This window comes from Copadichromis virginalis, linkage group LG14, assembly GCF_057382275.1.
Source record: "Copadichromis virginalis isolate Kocher_CV1m ecotype Utaka linkage group LG14, C_Virginalis_male_GT1.1, whole genome shotgun sequence".
Taxonomy (NCBI): Eukaryota; Metazoa; Chordata; class Actinopteri; order Cichliformes; family Cichlidae; genus Copadichromis; species Copadichromis virginalis.
This window is the reverse complement of record NC_140631.1, coordinates 29,413,557-29,432,561: the sequence shown is the minus strand read 5'-3', so window position 1 is coordinate 29,432,561 and position 19,005 is coordinate 29,413,557. Positions and strand designations below refer to the sequence as shown.

Here is a 19,005-nt window from a genome sequence, read left to right as displayed (position 1 = left end):
CTCATTTAGATGAAACTGTCCCTGCAGCTGACAGGACAAAGAAAACTGAGGAGTGGATAGAATAGAAAAAACATAGGAACACAGCAAAACAACCACGACTAAATTGTTTCGCAAAGATGAGCACATGACAGCTTTCTGAATTGTTGAGATCAGTCATTAGGTTTTATTGTTTGCCATTCCCTTTTATTGACTTGCTGTGTTGTTTAATCTTGCACACCACCCATCAGGGAAGAAGGCGGAGTATACTTTTCATTTGAGATTGCTTTGTATCCAGGCAAACTCAGGGAACACTCTGTGAGTAAATTAGTCATCAGTAATAACTCACTGAAGAATTGTCAGAGTAGCAGGTGTTTCTGTGTGCATATCAAGTGACACAAAAGAAGAATAGCAAAAATGACATAACATTATTCATGTACAGTAAAGTTAATGTGGAATGTACAACAACATCAAATTAAAGAGTTTCAGTCCATATTTGATTTGAAAGAGAGGGACAACAAATTACTTATTTGATCACTACCCAGAGTTCGTGGCCACAGTTGAATAGTTGTAATCTAAATTGACCTGTAAATTAAAAACTTAGCTCAGACTGTACAGTGCCTGTATCATTGCACATGTTTCCCAAATCCGTCAGTGAATCTCATGCTCCACTTTCCCCAAACTCGTGAACAAGACCCTAAGACATTTAAATCCCTTCGATTGGGGTAGTAATTTGTCCCAGATGGTGTTGGCATTCCACCTTTTCCGGCTGAGAACTATGGTCTCTGACTTGGGGGTGCTGATTTTCACACTTGGCTGCAAACCACTCCAATGCAAGTTGGAAGTCACCACCTGATTAAGCAAACAGTAACACATCATCTGCAAAAAGTAAAGATGAAATCCTGAGGCCATCATAGTGGAGAACATCCACCAGCCTGGACAGACCAAGATATTCTGTCAACGCTTGCCCACTTTCTCAAACATCCTTGAGATAAAGACTTATCCAGTTCGACAGCCTGGATGAAAACCTCATTGCTCCTCCTGAATCAGAGGTTCAGCTAACAGATAGACCCTCCAGTATGCTGGTACAGACTTTCCCAGTGTCATGATCCCTCAGCTTAGTTTCATCCACACATGAAGCAAAAGGCCTAAAATCCAGCCTTTGTGGGTGTAATTTAACACAGTCCCATGACAGAGTTTAATGCAGGGGTGTCCAAACTTTTTGCAAAGAGGGCCAGATTTGGGAAGGTGAGAATGTGTGGGGGCCAACCATTCAGCCTGAAATATTTTGAATCATTAACATTAAATGCAAATGAATGACCTTATATTTCTTTCCTTTTTTCACACACAAATTTTATTATAATTTTTTTATTATGAATTATTTATTATTAAATGTTTTTACCAAAATAATGTATTCGAAAAACACAAAATGAAGAAAAATTAAACATCTAAATTCAAAACATGTGAACAGGAAAAAAACATTAAGAGTTAACTTTTTCAAAAGTGCAAAACATTGTGGGCCATATAAATCTGTACATCACTCGTTCTTTAGTTGTCTTGTTTTGTTTTATTGACCATCATTTTGACCACTTTTTTTTACCATCACGGGTTTTTTTTTTTTTACTTTGTTACAGACTAGGGTTGTTAATCCATTTCTCTCACCAGCCATGGCAGGTGCGCCATCCGTAATAATACCAGTGACTTTATTCCATGGTAGTTTCATGTCATCTACAGCGGAACAAACAGCAGCAAATAAATCTGTTCCTCTTTTTTGGTCCTTAAGGCTCTGAAGGTCAAGTAGCCTCATTGTTCCGACACACAACACAAAACTATCCACAATACTACACACTAACTACACAAGACAACACATTAACTACACACTCCAAAGATGCTAAATGTCACAAATCTCTCACATCTCAAAACTCGCTCTCTTTTTTTCTGCTGTCTCTCTCTCTCTCTTGCCGTCACTCCTAAAACTTCCCCCTCTTCCTAAACGACCAAATGTCATGTTGCCATATCATTTTTTGATTGGTCGACATGGTGCGTTTTTCCACCAACACGAACAGGCTGTTTTTTGTTTTATTTTTTACATTTTTTGGTCATAAGCAGAGCGTGCTTGCCAGCACTGTCCTTAGAGATTAAACGTGGCGAAACTATTCAGGAAAAAACTCCGCATATGTATTGTTTATCATGACTGTGATTTTATGTGGCCTATCAGCACAATTTAAAAGCTGGTATATATTACCTTGTTGTTTTTTAATCTTAAAGTGGTCATGTGATTGGCTTACCATGACTACTTTATTCTTCCTCAGTCAAACAACAACACTCATGCGATTGTTTTGCCCCCTTAGCTCCAGATGTTGTGCCAAAAAGTGATCATCTGCTAGAAAATGATTGCTGTCCACAGCTACATCTGTGCAACTGATGGTGCAGTAAGCTGAAGACAGCTTCAACCGACTGTTTGTTGAAAAATAGTAACGTGACTGCACCGCATTTTCTTGTTAGTAACGGCAACGGTGTTGTAATAATAGGAATAGTAATTAGTTAGATTACTCGTTACTGAAAAAAGTAACGCCGTTACTTGTTACGCCGTTATTCCCATCACCGGTTACGAGCCAGGCAAACATTGGCAAACTCTTGCTTCTTCTCAGGACAAATGTTCTCCACCATTTTCATCACACAGTCTTTAATGAATTCACTATCAGAAAAAGGTTTGCAGTGCTTGGCAATCAGCTTGCCTTTGCGCCATTTTCATGTAACTCATGGGCACTTGTAGAAAAAGTGCTGTGTTAAAACAGCTTCGAGTTGCTTCAATTTTTTACCATGTTCTTTCCCAGTTAGCTTGTCGTAGATAGCGTATTTCGTCTGGTAGTGCCTCTTAATATTGAATTCCCTGAAAACAGCCACAGTATCTTGGCAGATTTTTTAACTTTGCTCTGCTCATTGCTGACATGCAGGACTGGAACTTGGAGGAAGTCTTGGGACGTTTCTACCTCCTCAAAAGGATTTCATCCTGTATGGCTAGAAGAATTCATCTACAGCTGATGTGTTCCCTCTATCCTCGACTATAACCTCATCAAAACTGGAAGTAGCATTAGCAAAAGGTTTTTAGAATTTTTACTTTTTTCAAAATGTTTAATTTTAAAATAATTTGATTATACAGTTGCTATTACCTGATTGAGCTTTTTGCTTGTCCCTGATAAATTGAATATAATTGAGTATTAAAATACAGTTATTTGAGGTTCTTATCTGCTATTCTACCCTTTAACCCTTTAAGACCTACCATAGAACCAAGAACCAGAGCTTACTTTATACTTTTACATGCTGTAGTTCCATTTTTGGGAGCATTTCAAGTTGCTATACATCAATACAACTGTTATAGCCCATATTTTAATAATATGTATGCATTAAGTCCATAGTAACTACAAAAATTGCAAAAAACTGCAGTAAACTAAAAAAAAAATTTGAAAATCGTTTTTGTTTGTTTTTTTTCCATATATATATATTTCTACCTGGAGAAATTTAAGAGGTTTATTCCTCAAAACTGTAAATACAAAAAAGTTGCACAAAATAGTTTACAACAACAGGAAATTTATTTTAAGTGTCTTCATAGTTTTATTTTTGAAATACACCAATTTTTATATATTGCAGGAAAAACGAAAATAAATATTATAATGCAAATTTGCAAAAAAAAAACAAGCATATGCATCAAAATAAACTATTTCCAGCAGTGCAATATGAGTCCTAAGCATCCCAGAAACAACACAGAAAGTCATAAAGTCAAACATAACTTTTAACTCATTCACTGCCATTGACGTCTATAGCCGTCAATTGCAGTGAATGAGTCAATGGGTTTAACTCATTCACTGCCAATGGCTGGCAGTGAATGAGTTAAAAACACCAGTATAGGCTCATAAGGCCTTGATGGTAAAAAACCAAATTTCCGCAAAATGACGTCACTTCCGGTTTTGGGCAAGACATGGCGGACATGCGATAGTTCGCGCTGATGGACGTAGGAAGTGTTACAAACGGCTGATCAGATCGGCAAAGCGTGTTTCTGGAATATTATGTTTTTATTGCTGCAAGTGCTTTTTATGCAGTTTTTACAAAGCTATATGTGGAAGGAAACCGTGACCTAGGACAAGCTGATGGCATAAGATGTAAGTACAACTCCTCTGGTTTCATATGCAAAACAAAATTATTGCGCTAGCTTACGTGGTTGCAGTGCTACCGGGATTTAAAAATAGTTACACAAAACAGAGCGTGCCCGCTCCGACCGGCTTTAAAGGGTTAATGTTGAATTCTCTCACAGCTGCTTTATTCCCATATTGTTGCAGTATATTAATGACTAAAGTGGATTATTTCAGTTGTTCTCCTGACTGAAGTATGTTCCATTTACAGCATCCTGCCATGCGATTGCATTTGTTCTCCCAATAATTTTTATAGAGTGGAAAAAAGTTAGCGTTCATCCTCCAGCTTCACTGTTTATGTTATGCTAACATAGTTGTGTTGCTATCAATCACGTAGCACATCCTTATATACCAGCTAACCCAACTTCAGTAACCCTAAAAAAGTCACTGCTGTTTAGTTTTCTGTATTCATTTATGTTGGAAGTGATAGCAGAGTTGTACGTTTTAATTTTTTCAGAAATCTCTCAGTCAGAACATGGCATATCATGTTTAGGTGGAAACTAGCGAGGTAACTTCCTGCTAACTTCTAACTCTGTTAAATTAAAAAAATTCTGTTTTCATGAATGCCTGGATGTTAAACTTTATTGTTATACCTGGTAAAGCAGCAACGCTGACCATTTTATTAAAGATTAAAGAATTTAGACAGTTTTTAACTCTCAATGATGCTGCAGTGTTTGTTTGACTTTGGGACCTGAAGCGGACAGAGTTTTGGACCCAGATTAGGCTCCTGACTATGGTAGCCGTAATGCTCAGACAATCCATCAAGTGGTGCAACTTTGTAGTTTACCAAAGTCATACTAAAACATTTTTTGACAGTGTTTTGAATGGTGTGTACCACATAAAATTGGTTCGAGGTCAGTAAGCACAACCAGAATTCATACATAAGGCACGCCAGATTATACGACACACTGTCGACTTTTGAGAAAATTAAAGGATTTTGACTGCACCTTATTCTGCAGAAAATACGGTACACAGAAGAAAATAATATATCACAATATGGATTTTAGGCCATATTGCCCCCAGCCCTAGTAGTGTCTGAGAGGTGGCTGTTTTCCAAGGTAAAGAAAATGCTGGATGATACCCCCCACCCACTCCATGACATGCTGGCTAGTCACAGGAGCACAATGAGTGAGAAACTGAGATTGCCAAAGAGCACCACTGAACAATGCAGGAAATCATTCCTGCCCGTGGCCATCTCCCTGTACAACTCCTCCACCTAATATACTGTAAACACTGCAATAGTTACACCCTTTTTGTGCATGCTCTTTTCTACTCTGTAATATCCTTGTAAATATTCTCGCTATTTATTTAAAATCACCTCTGTTAACTCTTGATATTTATAATTGAGTGATTTGTATATATTAGTCCTATTTCTTAAATTTGTAAAAATCTGTAATATATTATATTGTTTAAATTGTTTAAACTGTTGCTGTTACTGTCTTGGGGAAACTGTAACCCACATAATTTCCTTAGGGATTAATAAAGTATGCTAGTATTCTGAATCTGGTTTGGAGATAAACTCTCTGGATGAGAATCTTTTTAGAGTATCTTTGGAGAGACCTAAGAAAACTGTTGGAGAGCTTTGTGTGTCTGGGAGCCTGGCATTGTCACTACTCTTAAGTTCTGATTGTCGCACATTTTAAACTGAAAATAATCTGCACTGAAGTTTGAAAGTTGAGACCTGTATTTGAGTCCTGCCTGAGTTGTTTTTGTGAAATGATCAGCATGGTTTTGATCACCATCAGTTCAAGACAGACCAAATACAAGAATATAGAGTAAAACTGCTAAATGAATCCAACTTGAAAGCTTAGTTTATTAAAATAATTTCAATTACATTTAACTTCCTTAACCTCCTAGGACCTAGCGTCCACATATGTGGACATCACATTTTGGGTTGGCTAGACCAAAATAATAGGCAGCACGGTGGCACGGTGGTTAGCGCTGTTGCCGCACAGCAAGAAGGTCCTGAGTTCAATTCCAACACCAGGCCGGGGTCTTTCTGTGTGGAGTTTGCATGTTCTCCCCGTGTTTGCGTGGGTTCCCTCCGGGTACTCCGGCTTCCTCCCACCGTCCAAAGACATGCAGCTTGTGGGGATAGGTTAATTGGAAAATCCAAATTGTCACGAGGTGCGAATGAATGTGAGTGCGAATGGTTGTCTGTCCCTGTGTGTTGGCCCTGCGACAGACTGGCGACCTGTCCAGGGTGTACCCTGCCTCTCGCCCTATGACAGCTGGGATAGGCTCCAGCGCCCCTGAAAAGGATAAGCGGAAGCGAATGGATGGATGGATGGATAGACCAAAATACTAAATTTTGCTCTACAAGGGCCTGATTTCCACATGTAAGGACGTTATACTTCCACTGTTCTATTGAAATTTAAAACAAATGTCCTCATATGTGGATCTCATTTTTCTCAGACACAAACATCAGGTCAAAAAAATATATCTGGCAATTCTTTGGTTCTTTGGTTTTTCATTCATCAGGTCCCAATCAGCCCAAATAGCAAAGATAAATTAAAAATGCATGCCGTGAAAGAGTTTGGGTCTTAGGAGGTAAATAGGTTAATTTTACAGTGGAGTGTCAAAAAGTCAATGCTTCTCTTTGAAAAGTGTGGTTGTTTTGTATTTAAACTGCATTTTAAAAGAACAGCAACCAAAAGACGACTAAATAACTGTCTTTAATATTTAATATTTGTTAATTGTATTTGTTTATTTAATTTTTGGCCTAAACTGTGCAAAAAAAAAATCCTTTTGACATAAACTGAAAATTTTATGACACAATGCCACGACCCATAACAGCTTTCTTTGTGTTCATCTCTGGTCTCAACAGGATTATGTAACATTTGGGTCCAAACAGTGTGATCAAGAGTCCAAAACTTGAAGCAAGAATGGCAAACACCTCCACTGCATCTGCAAGATTTCCTGGTGAGCTGATATAAGCAGGAACAAAGGCCACCCACACAGCACAGAAGATCAGCATGCTGAATGTGATGAGCTTGGCCTCATTAAAACTATCAGGGAGATTCCTCACCAGGAATGCAATTAAAAAACTGAGGACAGCCAGCACACCAATATAGCCCAATAACACTGCAAAACCAACAGTTGACCCAACTGCACACTCATACACTATCTTGTCATTGTGGTATTGGGTGTTTTTATGTGGAGTTGGAGAGGAAGAGACAAGCCACGTAGTGCAGATGGCTGCCTGAATAGATGTAAGAAACAGAACTGTTCCTCTCTGCTGCATTGCACCAAACCACTTCAGACTGGTTCCCCCTCCTGGCTTGGAGGCTTTGAACACAGCCAGAACAACCATGGTTTTTACCAGGATGCATGAGACACAAAGCACAAAGCTGATCCCAAATGCTGCATGCCTGAGTTGGCATGTCCACATCCTGGGCCGTCCAATGAACAAAAGTGAACACAGGAAACACAACTTAAGTGACAACAATAGCTGGAAACTAAGTTCTGAATTGTTGGCACGTACTATAGGTGTTGTGCGATGGTAGATAAAGATCCCCAGAACAACAACACATATAAATGTTCCCAGTAAGGAGGTTGCTGTTAAACAAATACCCAAAGGGTCATGATAGGAGAGAAACTCTGTCTTCTTAGGAATGCATAGATCACGCTGTGGGTTTGACCAAAAATCCTCTGGACAACTGGTGCACTCCAATGAGCCTAACAAAGAGGGGTTGATGGTGAAATGCATCCTATATTTCACAGAAATTAAATCAATTATGTCATACAGAAAGATAAACACCCACTGCTTGTGTTAGTGATCTTTCCCTCAGAACAAGGGATGCAGTCAAAACAGCATTCGGGCTCCGCCTTCCTTCTCACCATGTGGGTACCAGGAGGACAACTCTCACTGCATACTGATCGAGGTGGCTATTGGATATAAAAAATAAATATTTATTGCCTGCTACAATTCTATATAACTGTAAATGTCATAAAAGGTACTTGTCAAATAAAAACATATCTAACCATTTTGGATTCAAAGTTCCAGAAGATTTTGCCTTCATCAAGTATGAGTTCTTCACCTTTGAAAGCTGTCCTTTTAACATCACCCACATTCTGAACTTTAGTGCTTCCATCAGGGAGCCACAACCAGTTAATAACATCATAAATTGGTACTACATCACCATTCTCGTCAAATGACACTTGATCGCCAAATGGAGTGGTGAAGTTCACTCTTTCCATGTAATAAACAAGCTGTTTGAAAGGAATGTATAATAAATTAATTCGTTTTTACTCTGAAACCAATTATAGAAAGAATGTTTTTTTCATAGATGGAGTGTAAAATGATATCACATCTGCCATGGCTCCAGTAACTTTACAGTGAAATCAGTGGCAATTTTTCAGTTTAGTAATCAGATATAATATTATATCTATGGTGCCTACATATATAAAGTCATTTATATCTAAGTCACAATCAACCAAGGCACATTACTAAAGGTCCTGCATAGAAGTTAATGACCTTCATGACTTAAATACATTAACTACTTTTACTCACAAGTATGGCAAATCCCCTTTCAGAAATTCTGTGGGATCAAGGCCCCAGACATCCAGTGGCCCCCAGAACACGAGAGCCCAAGAAGCCCAATGTGCATTTAAAACAATGGAGGGCATGCTCCTCCCATGTTTCAAATGCACTTTAGAACAGCACACAGCAACACCACATATCAGTCGGCAGAGGCAGGCATGGGGTCTTCACACCCCTATTCTCTGGTTACCATCGGGGTGGGGGCTGGGAGGAGGTACCATCACCCCTCTGGGGGTGGTGGTACCTGGACCTGGGGTACAGAGTATTTTTGGGGAGTGTAAGTGTGTGTATAGTGTCCATTTATGTCTGTTTCCATGTTGGGCGAGTGATAGTACATGTGTGTATAAGGGTGGGAAAGTTTGTGTCTGTGTGTGCCTATTCATCTGTGTCAATATAGGCACACACAGGCCCTCCCAGTTGTGGGAGCCAACCCCCCCCCCCCCCCCCCCCCCCACACACACACACACACACCACACTCCCTGCCGGTGAGTGATGCCCACAGACGTCGGTAAGTTGGTGGTTCTGGGTTTCCGGGGCTGGGCGCTCAGATGTGTGCCGGCTCACTCCTGGTGGCTGCTTGGTGGGGCCTGACACGGTGGCCCTTCTGATAGTCCTTCTTGGGCTCTCATGCTCTGGGGTCTGGGGCCTGGATCTCCTCCATGCCTGCTTTATGCCCTGGGGGACGAGGCTATGGCTCCCCACACCCTCTATTTCAATTCAATTTTATTTATACAGCGCCAAATCACAACAACAGTCGCCTCAAGGTAGACCCTACAATAATAAATACAGAGAAAAACCCAGCAATCAAATGATTCCCTATGAGCAAGCACTTTAGCAACAGTGGGAAAGAAAATCTCCCTTTTAACAGGAAGAAACCTCTGGCAGAACCAGGCTCAGGGAGAGGCGGCCATCTGCTAACCAGATTATTACATGAAGAAACCTTTTGAATACAAGCGTGCTCACGCATACACGGGTGCTCACAGACATAAACTATATCTTTCTTGGCTGCTGCTACCTCAAAGCACATTGTGCTTCGTATTAGTATTTAGTGATAGTTACAGTTATCTAGGTTATTGCTGTGGTGTAATGTTTATTGTGTTGCTCTCCTTTTCATTGTTTTCTTTTTCATTTTGTTCTCACTCAACAGGTGATCCAGTGGTTTTTTATTTTTATTTTTTAATTGTCTTCTCTCACTGTCCCTTGTCGGGATGAAATATTATTTTATAATCTATGTTACTATTCATAATCCTTATTTATTACTGTTGCATCATTTATGATTTATCATTATTGTTGTTTCATTGACACATTTGTTGAAGCTGGTCTCTATTTCAGGTGTTAGCATAAGCACATAATAATCTTTCATTGCAGGTGCAACTGTAATCATGTTGTGCGCATATTGCATAATTGAAGGGTTGAGGCTCGGTCAAGTTAATTAATGGTTTGAAGCTACGGGCAGCGCGATGTCTGGCCGATCAATGGAGCAAAGTTCAGCTATTGAAAGGTTGCCTACATGTTTACAGTATAATTTGCTACATATTGTCTGTGTGCATTCAGCAGCCTCCTGCATTGGAGGTGGAGGTGGAGTACTGGTTTGGGCTGGTATCATCAAAGATGAGCTTGTGGGGCCTTTTCAGGTTGAGGATGGAGTCAAGCTCAACTCCCAGTCCTACTGCCAGTTTCTGGAAGACACCTTCTTCAAGCAGTGGTACAGGAAGAAGTCTGCATCCTTCAAGAAAAACATGATTTTCATGCAGGACAATGCTCCATCACACGCGTCCAAGTACTCCACAGCGTGGCTGGCAAGAAAGGATTTAAAAGAAGAAAAACTAATGACATGGCCACCTTGTTCACCTGATCTGAACTCCATTGAGAACCTGTGGTCCATCATCAAATGTGAGATTTACAAGGAGGGAGAACAGTACACCTCTCTGAACAGTGTCTGGGAGGCTGTGGTTGCTGCTGCACGCAATGTTGATGGTGAACAGATCAAAACACTGACAGAATCCATGGATGGCAGGCTTTTGAGTGTCCTTGCAAAGAAAGGTGGCTATATTGGTCGCTGATTTGTTTTTGTTTTGTTTTTGAATGTCAGAAATGTATATTTGTGAATGTGGAGATGTTATATTGGTTTCACTGGTAAAAATAAATAATTGAAATGGGTATATATTTGTTTTTTGTTAAGTTGCCTAATAATTATGCACAGTAATAGTCACCTGCACACACAGATATCCCCCTAAAATAGCTAAAACTAAAAACAAACTAAAAACGACTTCCAAAAACATTCAGCTTTGATATTAATGAGTTTTTCGGGTTCATTGAGAACATGGTTGTTATTCAATAATAAAATTATTCCTCAAAAACACAACTTGCCTAATAATTCTGCACTCCCTGTATGTGTTTTAATAAAATCATTTGTGTTGACCCACTATGGACTTTCAGTCGTGTGTCTCTTCCTCAAAAATTCGAACCGCAACACTCTCTTCCCCTGTGTTTTTCTTTTCGTCCCTTTCTTTCTCACTTCCTTTCCTATCCCAAAGTCATGTCTGTCCCATCTGCAAAAACTTAAAATAAAATAAAATAAAATAAATAATAATAACAAAGGGCAATCAAATGGACCAAAACGGCAAGGTTGTGACGATCCACTTGATAGAGTAAATCTGTCCCTCAGACAATAATTCTGATGGCTAAAGAACCAAACGGAACAGGAGAAGAAATCACCCCCCCCCCCCCCCCGAAAAAAAAAACAACAACAAAAAAACAAAAAACAAAACAAAACAAAGCAATACAAAAAAAAAACACGATGTGTTCAGAGATGGAGTGTAAAATTATACCACACCTGCCAAGGCTCCAGTGACTGTAAGGTGGCACATTTGTTCCCACTGAAGGGCCCTCTTCCTGGCTTGCACCGTAGCATATCATCAAGGGAATGTGCCAGTGCATATACAGCTTTGTACACATTATACTCAGGCCTCAGGTTGGAAATATCCAAGTACTCAGTGTCAACATTTCCTAGATCTTCCTGTCCAGTGCATAGTGCACCTCCACCTTCCAGCCAGCCTGCTGGAGCTGGAGCAAATCTGCACTGAAATGTGAATTCCCAAAACTGATTCACCTGAAATATTTTGGAAAATCTTTGTTACACATTATGAAAATATATAATTGTTGTGACTACCACAGTAAAAGTGTTTAAGTCTCACCAAGCTATTTCCGTAGCTAGTGTTGTGATGTAGATCAGGACGTATTTGCAACAGGAATTTCCTGAGCCCTGGTATTTCTCCTCGACGAATGGTAATACCCAGTGTACCACCCAGGTATGGCATAAAGTGAGGTGTTTGAAGCACAGCAGATTCTGTCCAGGCCTCGCTGGCTATCCACTGTAGGCCTGTCACATTTTGCCTTACTACCTGTGAATTAGATCAGACCAAATCTATGAAATAATATTGTAATTCCAACTTCTTTACTGAAACAAATTCAAATTTTATTTGTCACATACACAACCATACACAGTATGACACGAGGTGAAATGCCTGTAGCTGTGCAATGCCCGACCATTAAATGACAGTGGTTTTACAGTATTTACAATTTACAGGTTATTACAAAATTTACAGATTTAACTTAGAAATTTACAGTAAAACTGTGAAAATAGCAGAAAGAGATTATAAATTATAGGAAGTGTGCATGACGAAAAACCAGAGTGCGTGTGGTGATGTGATGTGTGTGAGAGTGTAGTCTTATAGTGATGTGATCTGTGTGGGAGAGTCCAGTCCTACACCTGGTTCAGGGCCCGAATAGCCTGGGGGAAGAAGCTCCTCCTCGTCATTCTCTCTGTTTTGGCCTTAAGGGAGCGGAAGCGCTTCCCAGACCTTAACAGTGAGAAGAGTCCATTGTTGGGATGGGAGAGGTCCATCATAATCTTCCTAGCTTTGGTCTTGCACCACTTGGTGTAGATGGACAGCAGGTCATGGAGCTCTGATTGAATGATGCGTTCGGCCGAGCGCACCACTCTTTGCAGAGTCTGTCCTGCTTGGTGCTGTTCCCAATCCAGGTGCAGATGTTTCCCGTCAGGACACTCTCGATGGTGCAAGAGTAAAAGTTCTTGAGCACCTTCAGTGGCAGATGGAAGTCTCTAAATCTTCTGAGGAAGAAGAGACGCTGACGGGCTTTCTTAACCAGGGTGTTGATGTGACAGGACCATGACAGGTCCTGAGTGATGTGGACACCCAGGTATCGGAAACTGTCCACTCTCTCCACTGGCGTGCCACTGATGATGTGGGGCTTGTAATTCCTCGCCTGCTTTGTAGTGAAGTCCACGATCAGCTCCTTAGTCTTGCTGACGTTTAGGAGGAGGTTATTCTCCTGGCACCAGGTCTCCAGGTTCCTAATCTCCTTCAGGTAGGCCGTCTCGATGTTGTCGGAGATCAGGCCCACACAACCCGTTCTCACTCCCAAAGCGTAACATTTTACGCTAGGTGACAAATCGTCACCATATTACGTTTTCGGCTACCCACCACGTTCCGAAATGACGACCTCGGAAAAAGAGGAAATATGAGAACCGTCTGGACTGAACCTACACATGTTCGCTCTTTTTCTTCAAATCGCTTAGAAACACGCTATTTAACATCATTAAAGTCCTGGTTAAGGTCAGGAATAAGGTTATGGTCAGGGCTAGGGATAAGGTTAGGTTTAGGGCTGGAATACAGGGCTGGCACGTCTACTACCGCGGGAGCGTCATTGCACTGGATTCAAGCCATAACCCGCCGCGTACCATAAGAACGCCGAAGGTCTCCTTTCGCGTTCCTCAGGAACGCCGCGGGACGTGACAAAACGTCGACATGTTACGCCTCGGGAGTGAGAACGCTCTGGCCCACAACAACAGTGTCGTCAGCAAACTTGACAATGGAGGTGGTGTCTGATGTGGCTACACAGTCATAAGTGTACAGTGAGTACAGCAGGGGGCTTAAAACACAGCCCTGAGGCACTCCAGTGCTGAGTGAGATGGAGGGGGAGACTTGTTTTCCCACCCTCACTCATTGGGGTCTGTCTGTGAGGAAGTTGAGGATCCACTGACACAGTAATGAGCTGAGTCCTAGATCCGTCAACTTGGTGAAAAGCTTGGAGGGAATTATTGTGTTGAATGCTGAACTGTAGTCCACGAACAGCATCCTCTGCCAGTGTCCAGGTGACTCAGGGATGTGTGAAGCAGGTGAGATATGGCATCGGTTTATGAACATAAACATAAACAGTTTATGATCTTTAAAATGAATTCTGAATTATTAAATTTCTGTACTCATTTCTGCACTCACAATGATATGTAATACGTGTTTTAAACAATATAATTATGAAGACCTCTGTAACTAGTAATTATTTAAAGTATTTTAAAGTGAAACCTCATCCATAAGGTGCATCATGCGACTAGGATGTTCAAAGACAATGACAACTCGAGCTGTAGAGGTTTTCATCAAATCAACAATCCTCCGGAGTTCATCTGTGTCTTTGTCCCAGGGTAAAACCTCAGTGTAGGCCAGGCAACCTTCACCAGACACACTCAGCTCAGACTGAAAGGATCTGGCTGCATGAAGCCCATAATCATCATCACTGACGAGCAGACCTGCCCAAGTCCAGCCGAAATGTTTTAGAATCTGGATCATTGCACGTACCTAAGTGAATACAGATTAACGTGTAAGTGCACCGAAAAGAAAAGGAAAACTTTCGGCGTGTTATATTTTTTTTCATCATCCACAATACAGCATTTAAATATAATTGCAATTTAGCCTTAATCTCTGAGATAATACAGATATTAAATAGAGTGTAATTCTCAAAACTAATTATATTATTATTTCTAATATTTTCACATCCTTGTGTTTTCTTCTTTTACACAGATATTGAAACAGACTTTTGCGTTTCCATTTTAATTGTGATGACAAATTTTCACCTGGAAAGCATCACTTGGGATCGTTCTAAAGAAGGATGGATACTTTTGACGGTCACTCAGGCAGGAACATGTGGCAAAATAACTCACCTGTGAAAGATACAGACTGTATATTGGGGAGCTATCCACGTAGAGATATCTTAACTTTGTCATCATGACTGCATTATTTTTTTCATAAAATGGTTTTACATTTTCAATTAAATCAAATTAATCCATGAAAACTGTTACATGGTCAAGCAGAAAACTTACCATAGGTACTCTGTACAAGCCTAAGACGTTGGAGATTGCAATAGAATTTGTAGAAGATGAATCACCCACAACCCCTATGACTGGAGGATTTCCAACACATGTATCATCTACTACAATTTGATCCTCTTGACCACTGGCTAATGACAATGCTCCACGGAATCCAATTCCAAGTTCAAGGCAGTTATCATAAAGAGTGTATCCCAGAGTCACATTAGGTAGCAGGTTTGAGTTTCTGTTGATCTCATCAATAGCAAAGGCCATGGTCTGTGCAAGCTTAAATCCTAGGACATACACACTAAGACAAGAAAATTTTAATTACTAATATATATATAATACAACACAGGTTTTAAATTACAAGTAAACGAGTGCCTTTTGAAAAAGTTAAAAAAGTAGAAATATTATAAACAATTAAGGATACTGAATAAATAAAGACACAATATATATGCAATAAAATATCTGACAATAAAATATATGTACAATGCAGATTTTTGAAAAATAAGAAAATGAGTGCAGTTTGAAAATGTTGCAAAAGTAATGACATTTTAATCAATTAAGGAAACTGAATAACAATTAAATATTATTGAAAAAAAATGAAGATCCATTGTGTAGTTATTTTAGATATAAAATACATATTTATACTGGAAATAAGTTTAACAGTTTTCTTATTCCATTTTTTTCATTCTGTTTCCCTGTCATAGTTACCCATGGCAAGTAGGCTGTTGTGGCTGCGAGGTAAAAGACAGATCAGGAACACTTGAAAAGAAATGGACTTGAAACAGTCCACCCAGAACCACATCTCCAGTTTTTTGCATCTCATTTAGATGAAACTGTCCCTGCAGCTGACAGGACAAAGAAAACTGAGGAGTGGGTAGAGGAGAAGAAACACAGGAATACAGCAAAACAACCACAACTAAATTGTTATGCAAAGATGAGCACATGACAGCTTTCTGAATATTTGAGACCAGTCATTAGGTTTTATTGTTTGCCATTCCCTTTTATTGACTTGCTGTGTTGTTTAATCTTGCACACCACCCATCAGGGAAGAAGGAGGTGTATACTTTTCATTTGAGATTGCTTTGTATCCAGGCAAACTCAGGGAACACTGTGAGTAAATTAGTCATCAGTAATAACTCACTGAAGAATTGTCAGAGCAACAGGTGTTTCTGTGTGCATATCAAGTGACACAAAAGAAGAATAGCAGAAATAACAGCTCATAATTCATGTACAGCAAAGTTCATGTGGAATGTCTCAACAACATCATATTAAAGAGCTTCAGTCCATATTTGATTTGAAAAAGGATAGAAAACAAAATTGTTGAGGGGACGACAACAAAACAAAAACAAAGGGGCATGAGCATGGGCAGGACACCAAGCTACAAAGGGCAAGAGGCGACTCGAAAATGTAATGGATGTGGAAGATTGTCCTGAGAAGTAGCGTTTTTTTATATGGGGGAAATGGGCGGTTGCCCAGAGCGGCATTGTGGTGGGGGCGGCATCATGGCAATGGCATTTTGGGCATTGCATTGGCACCAATTGGTTTTCTCTTGCCCATTTTTGCCCATTTTTGCCCATGTTTGCGAGGTGCTCCTGCTGCTTGTCACACAGGGAGGAGAGGGGCAGGATGGCTGGGTGGAGCGACATCTAATAAGCAGCTCACAAAATAAAACAAAATAAGAACAAACCAACAAACTAGGGCTTTCAATGTAAATGCTGTCATCATGTTTAACGTGATTAAAAGTTTTAACTCAATTAATCTATTTGGAGTGCAGAATGACTCAAAATCCTTGAAATGTCTCTGTCAATGCATTTCGTGCAGTTTTTCCAAAGTTTGTCCATTCTGTGCTCTAGATGGGTTAATTGCATTAAAAATATTAATCACGTTAATCGTGATGAGGCAGTTAACTCATTAACGTTGACAGCCCTACAACAAACACAAAAACTGAAGACATTATGATATAGACTTATAATTTGCACCGACATGTTTTCTAAATTCTATCACACAAATATACGCGAAAAGTGAGCACGAGGGCCCTCAGTGCCTGCTTGCTGCTTGCTGATGCTGTGCTGAAGTCTCACACACAACTTGTCGAAAGGGGACGGGGCGGGCTGCTTCCAAATAGTGCACATTTCATTCATAATATTGTCAATCCAAGCCCATTATGTAGTAATTATTTTTCCTGGGTTGTGTGAAATCCCAGAAAAAAAGCCCTATACAAGGTGTTGGTCTATTAGTTTATGTTGTGGGGTTGGGTGATTATACTGCAGTGCAAAATTACTGATGGAAGATGGACAAGAGGAGGAGAATGTGCAAATGTGCCGATGTGCCAAGACACATCTGCTTACCTGCAAAAGATACAGGTAAGCAGATGTGTTTTTGCATAATGGCAGGTATTATGTATCCTGAAACAAGGTAACATTCATTAGTAAGGATTGGGAAAACTTCTGTTTACGTTTGTTAGCCACTTTGCTATGATAGTAAACAGTAGACCGACAGTAGACACTGAGGCGGCTTATTGAATCTTTTGGACTGTGTTCAGCACAATATTAATTAGCCATTAATTGGAAGAGGTGTATTGTTGATTTGTCTAGTATTCACAATGTATGATGAATTATAATGACTGTTTGTTAGCAATTTGCATACTCTCTCTCTCTCCCTATATAAAATATTTATTTGGTTAAATTCAGTATGGTTCCGAGAACAGTTTTCACAATAACAGATGTTAACGGACAATCCTTAATCCATGTTGTGTGTCTGTTTTGGTGTGTGTGTGTGTGTGTGTGGGGGGGGGCACCAAATTAGCCAGGACCCCCACTATATGTACCAGTCTGTGGTACAGCGTGGGCGACCGTGGCTCAGGGGATTGGGAATCGCATCTGTAACCGGAAGGTTGCCGGTTCGATCCCTGGGCTCTCTGTCCTGGTCGTTGTGTCCTTGGGCAAGACACTTTACCCTACTTGCCTACTGGTGTTGGCCAGAGGGGCCGATGGTGCGATATGGCAGCCTCGCTTCTGTCAGTCTGCCCCAGGGCAGCTGTGGCTACAACTGTAGCTTGCCTCCACCAGTGTATGAATGTGAGAGTGAATGAATAGTGGTATTGTAAAGCGCTTTGGGTGCCTAGAAAAGCACTATATAAATCCAATCCATTATTATTATTATTATATGTTGCCCAAATCCATCAGTCAATCTCATGTTCCATTTTCCCCAGACTCGTGAACAACACCCCGAGAATTAAATTAAATTCTTTCACTTGGGGTAGTAATTTGTCCCAGATGGAGTCAGCATTCCACCCTTTCCGGCTGAGAACTATGGTCTCTGACTTGGGGGTGCTGATTCTCACACCACTCCAGTGCAAGCTGGAGGTCACCCCCCGATTAAGCAAACAGTGCCACATCATCTGCAAAAAATAAAGAAATTTTGAGCTGATTTTATATTCAGTTCAAAATTTCAATTTTTTAGTGCAATCTTCACATACTTTAACCAAAGCACACTCTTTGTGAAATCACCTGCTAATTATATTCACAGTATTCATTCACTGTGTCTTTAGGGATTAACTACATTAGCTTAGTTTACCTTGTGGCTGACTTGCTAGGAGCAGGACTGTGATGGTATCAGCCACACAGGGGTAAATTAGTCCATTTTTTTACTTTATTAGTTTGCTTTGCAGTTTTCTTCATTAATCATTTGGTTAAACCTAACACTGGTATTATGAGGCACACACATAGTAACATTGTGTGGTTTTTCTAAAATGTTTTGTTATATAAATTATGTTTCTCTTTCTTTGAGTTACCTGGGTTTGGGCGGTGGCTGTTTCCTGTCTGGGCAAAAGGCGTGGCTGAGGACTCTGGGAACAAAATGCCTGCTCAGCAGGACCAACCATGGGCTTACCAGGAGCCCCCTGCTCCTGGTAAGCCCATGGTAAGCCAGTGGTCAAGAGGATCAAATTGTAGTAGATGATACATGTGTTGGAAATCCTCCAGTCATAGGGGTTGTGGGTGATTCATCTTCTACAAATTCTATTGCAATCTCCAACGTCTTAGGCTTGTACAGAGTACCTATGGTAAGTTTTCTGCTTGACCATGTAACAGTTTTCATGGATTAATTTGATTTAATTGAAAATG

At 40.3% G+C, this 19,005-nt stretch overlaps 1 protein-coding gene across 1 annotated transcript; it reads right to left on the bottom strand.

Annotated features, from left to right (window-relative positions):
• Positions 1-6,892: 6,892 nt before the first annotated feature.
• Positions 6,893-15,723, bottom strand: LOC146694242 (extracellular calcium-sensing receptor-like). Its single transcript, XM_085478857.1, has 9 exons — positions 15,590-15,723; positions 14,888-15,182; positions 14,642-14,728; positions 14,097-14,366; positions 11,907-12,113; positions 11,546-11,821; positions 8,151-8,378; positions 7,931-8,054; positions 6,893-7,844 (listed from the first exon to the last, which is right to left on the bottom strand). Exons 1-9 carry the CDS (start codon positions 15,697-15,699, stop codon positions 6,934-6,936), a joined length of 2,508 nt encoding a protein of 835 aa, XP_085334983.1. The 5' UTR covers positions 15,700-15,723; the 3' UTR covers positions 6,893-6,933.
• Between the last annotated feature and the right edge of the window lie 3,282 nt (positions 15,724-19,005).

Excerpts from the sequence above, each read along its gene's own strand:
- LOC146694242 (XM_085478857.1), bottom strand. The coding sequence starts at position 15,699 with ATGCAAAAAACTGGAGATGTGGTTCTGGGTGGACTGTTTCAAGTCCAT. Across the intron at positions 14,729-14,887 it reads GCTTGTACAGAGTACCTATG|GTGAGTTATTTTGCCACATG; the intron begins GTAAGTTTTCTG and ends TATCTTTCACAG. Across the intron at positions 12,114-14,096 it reads TGATGCACCTTATGGATGAG|GTAGTAAGGCAAAATGTGAC; the intron begins GTTTCACTTTAA and ends TCTAATTCACAG.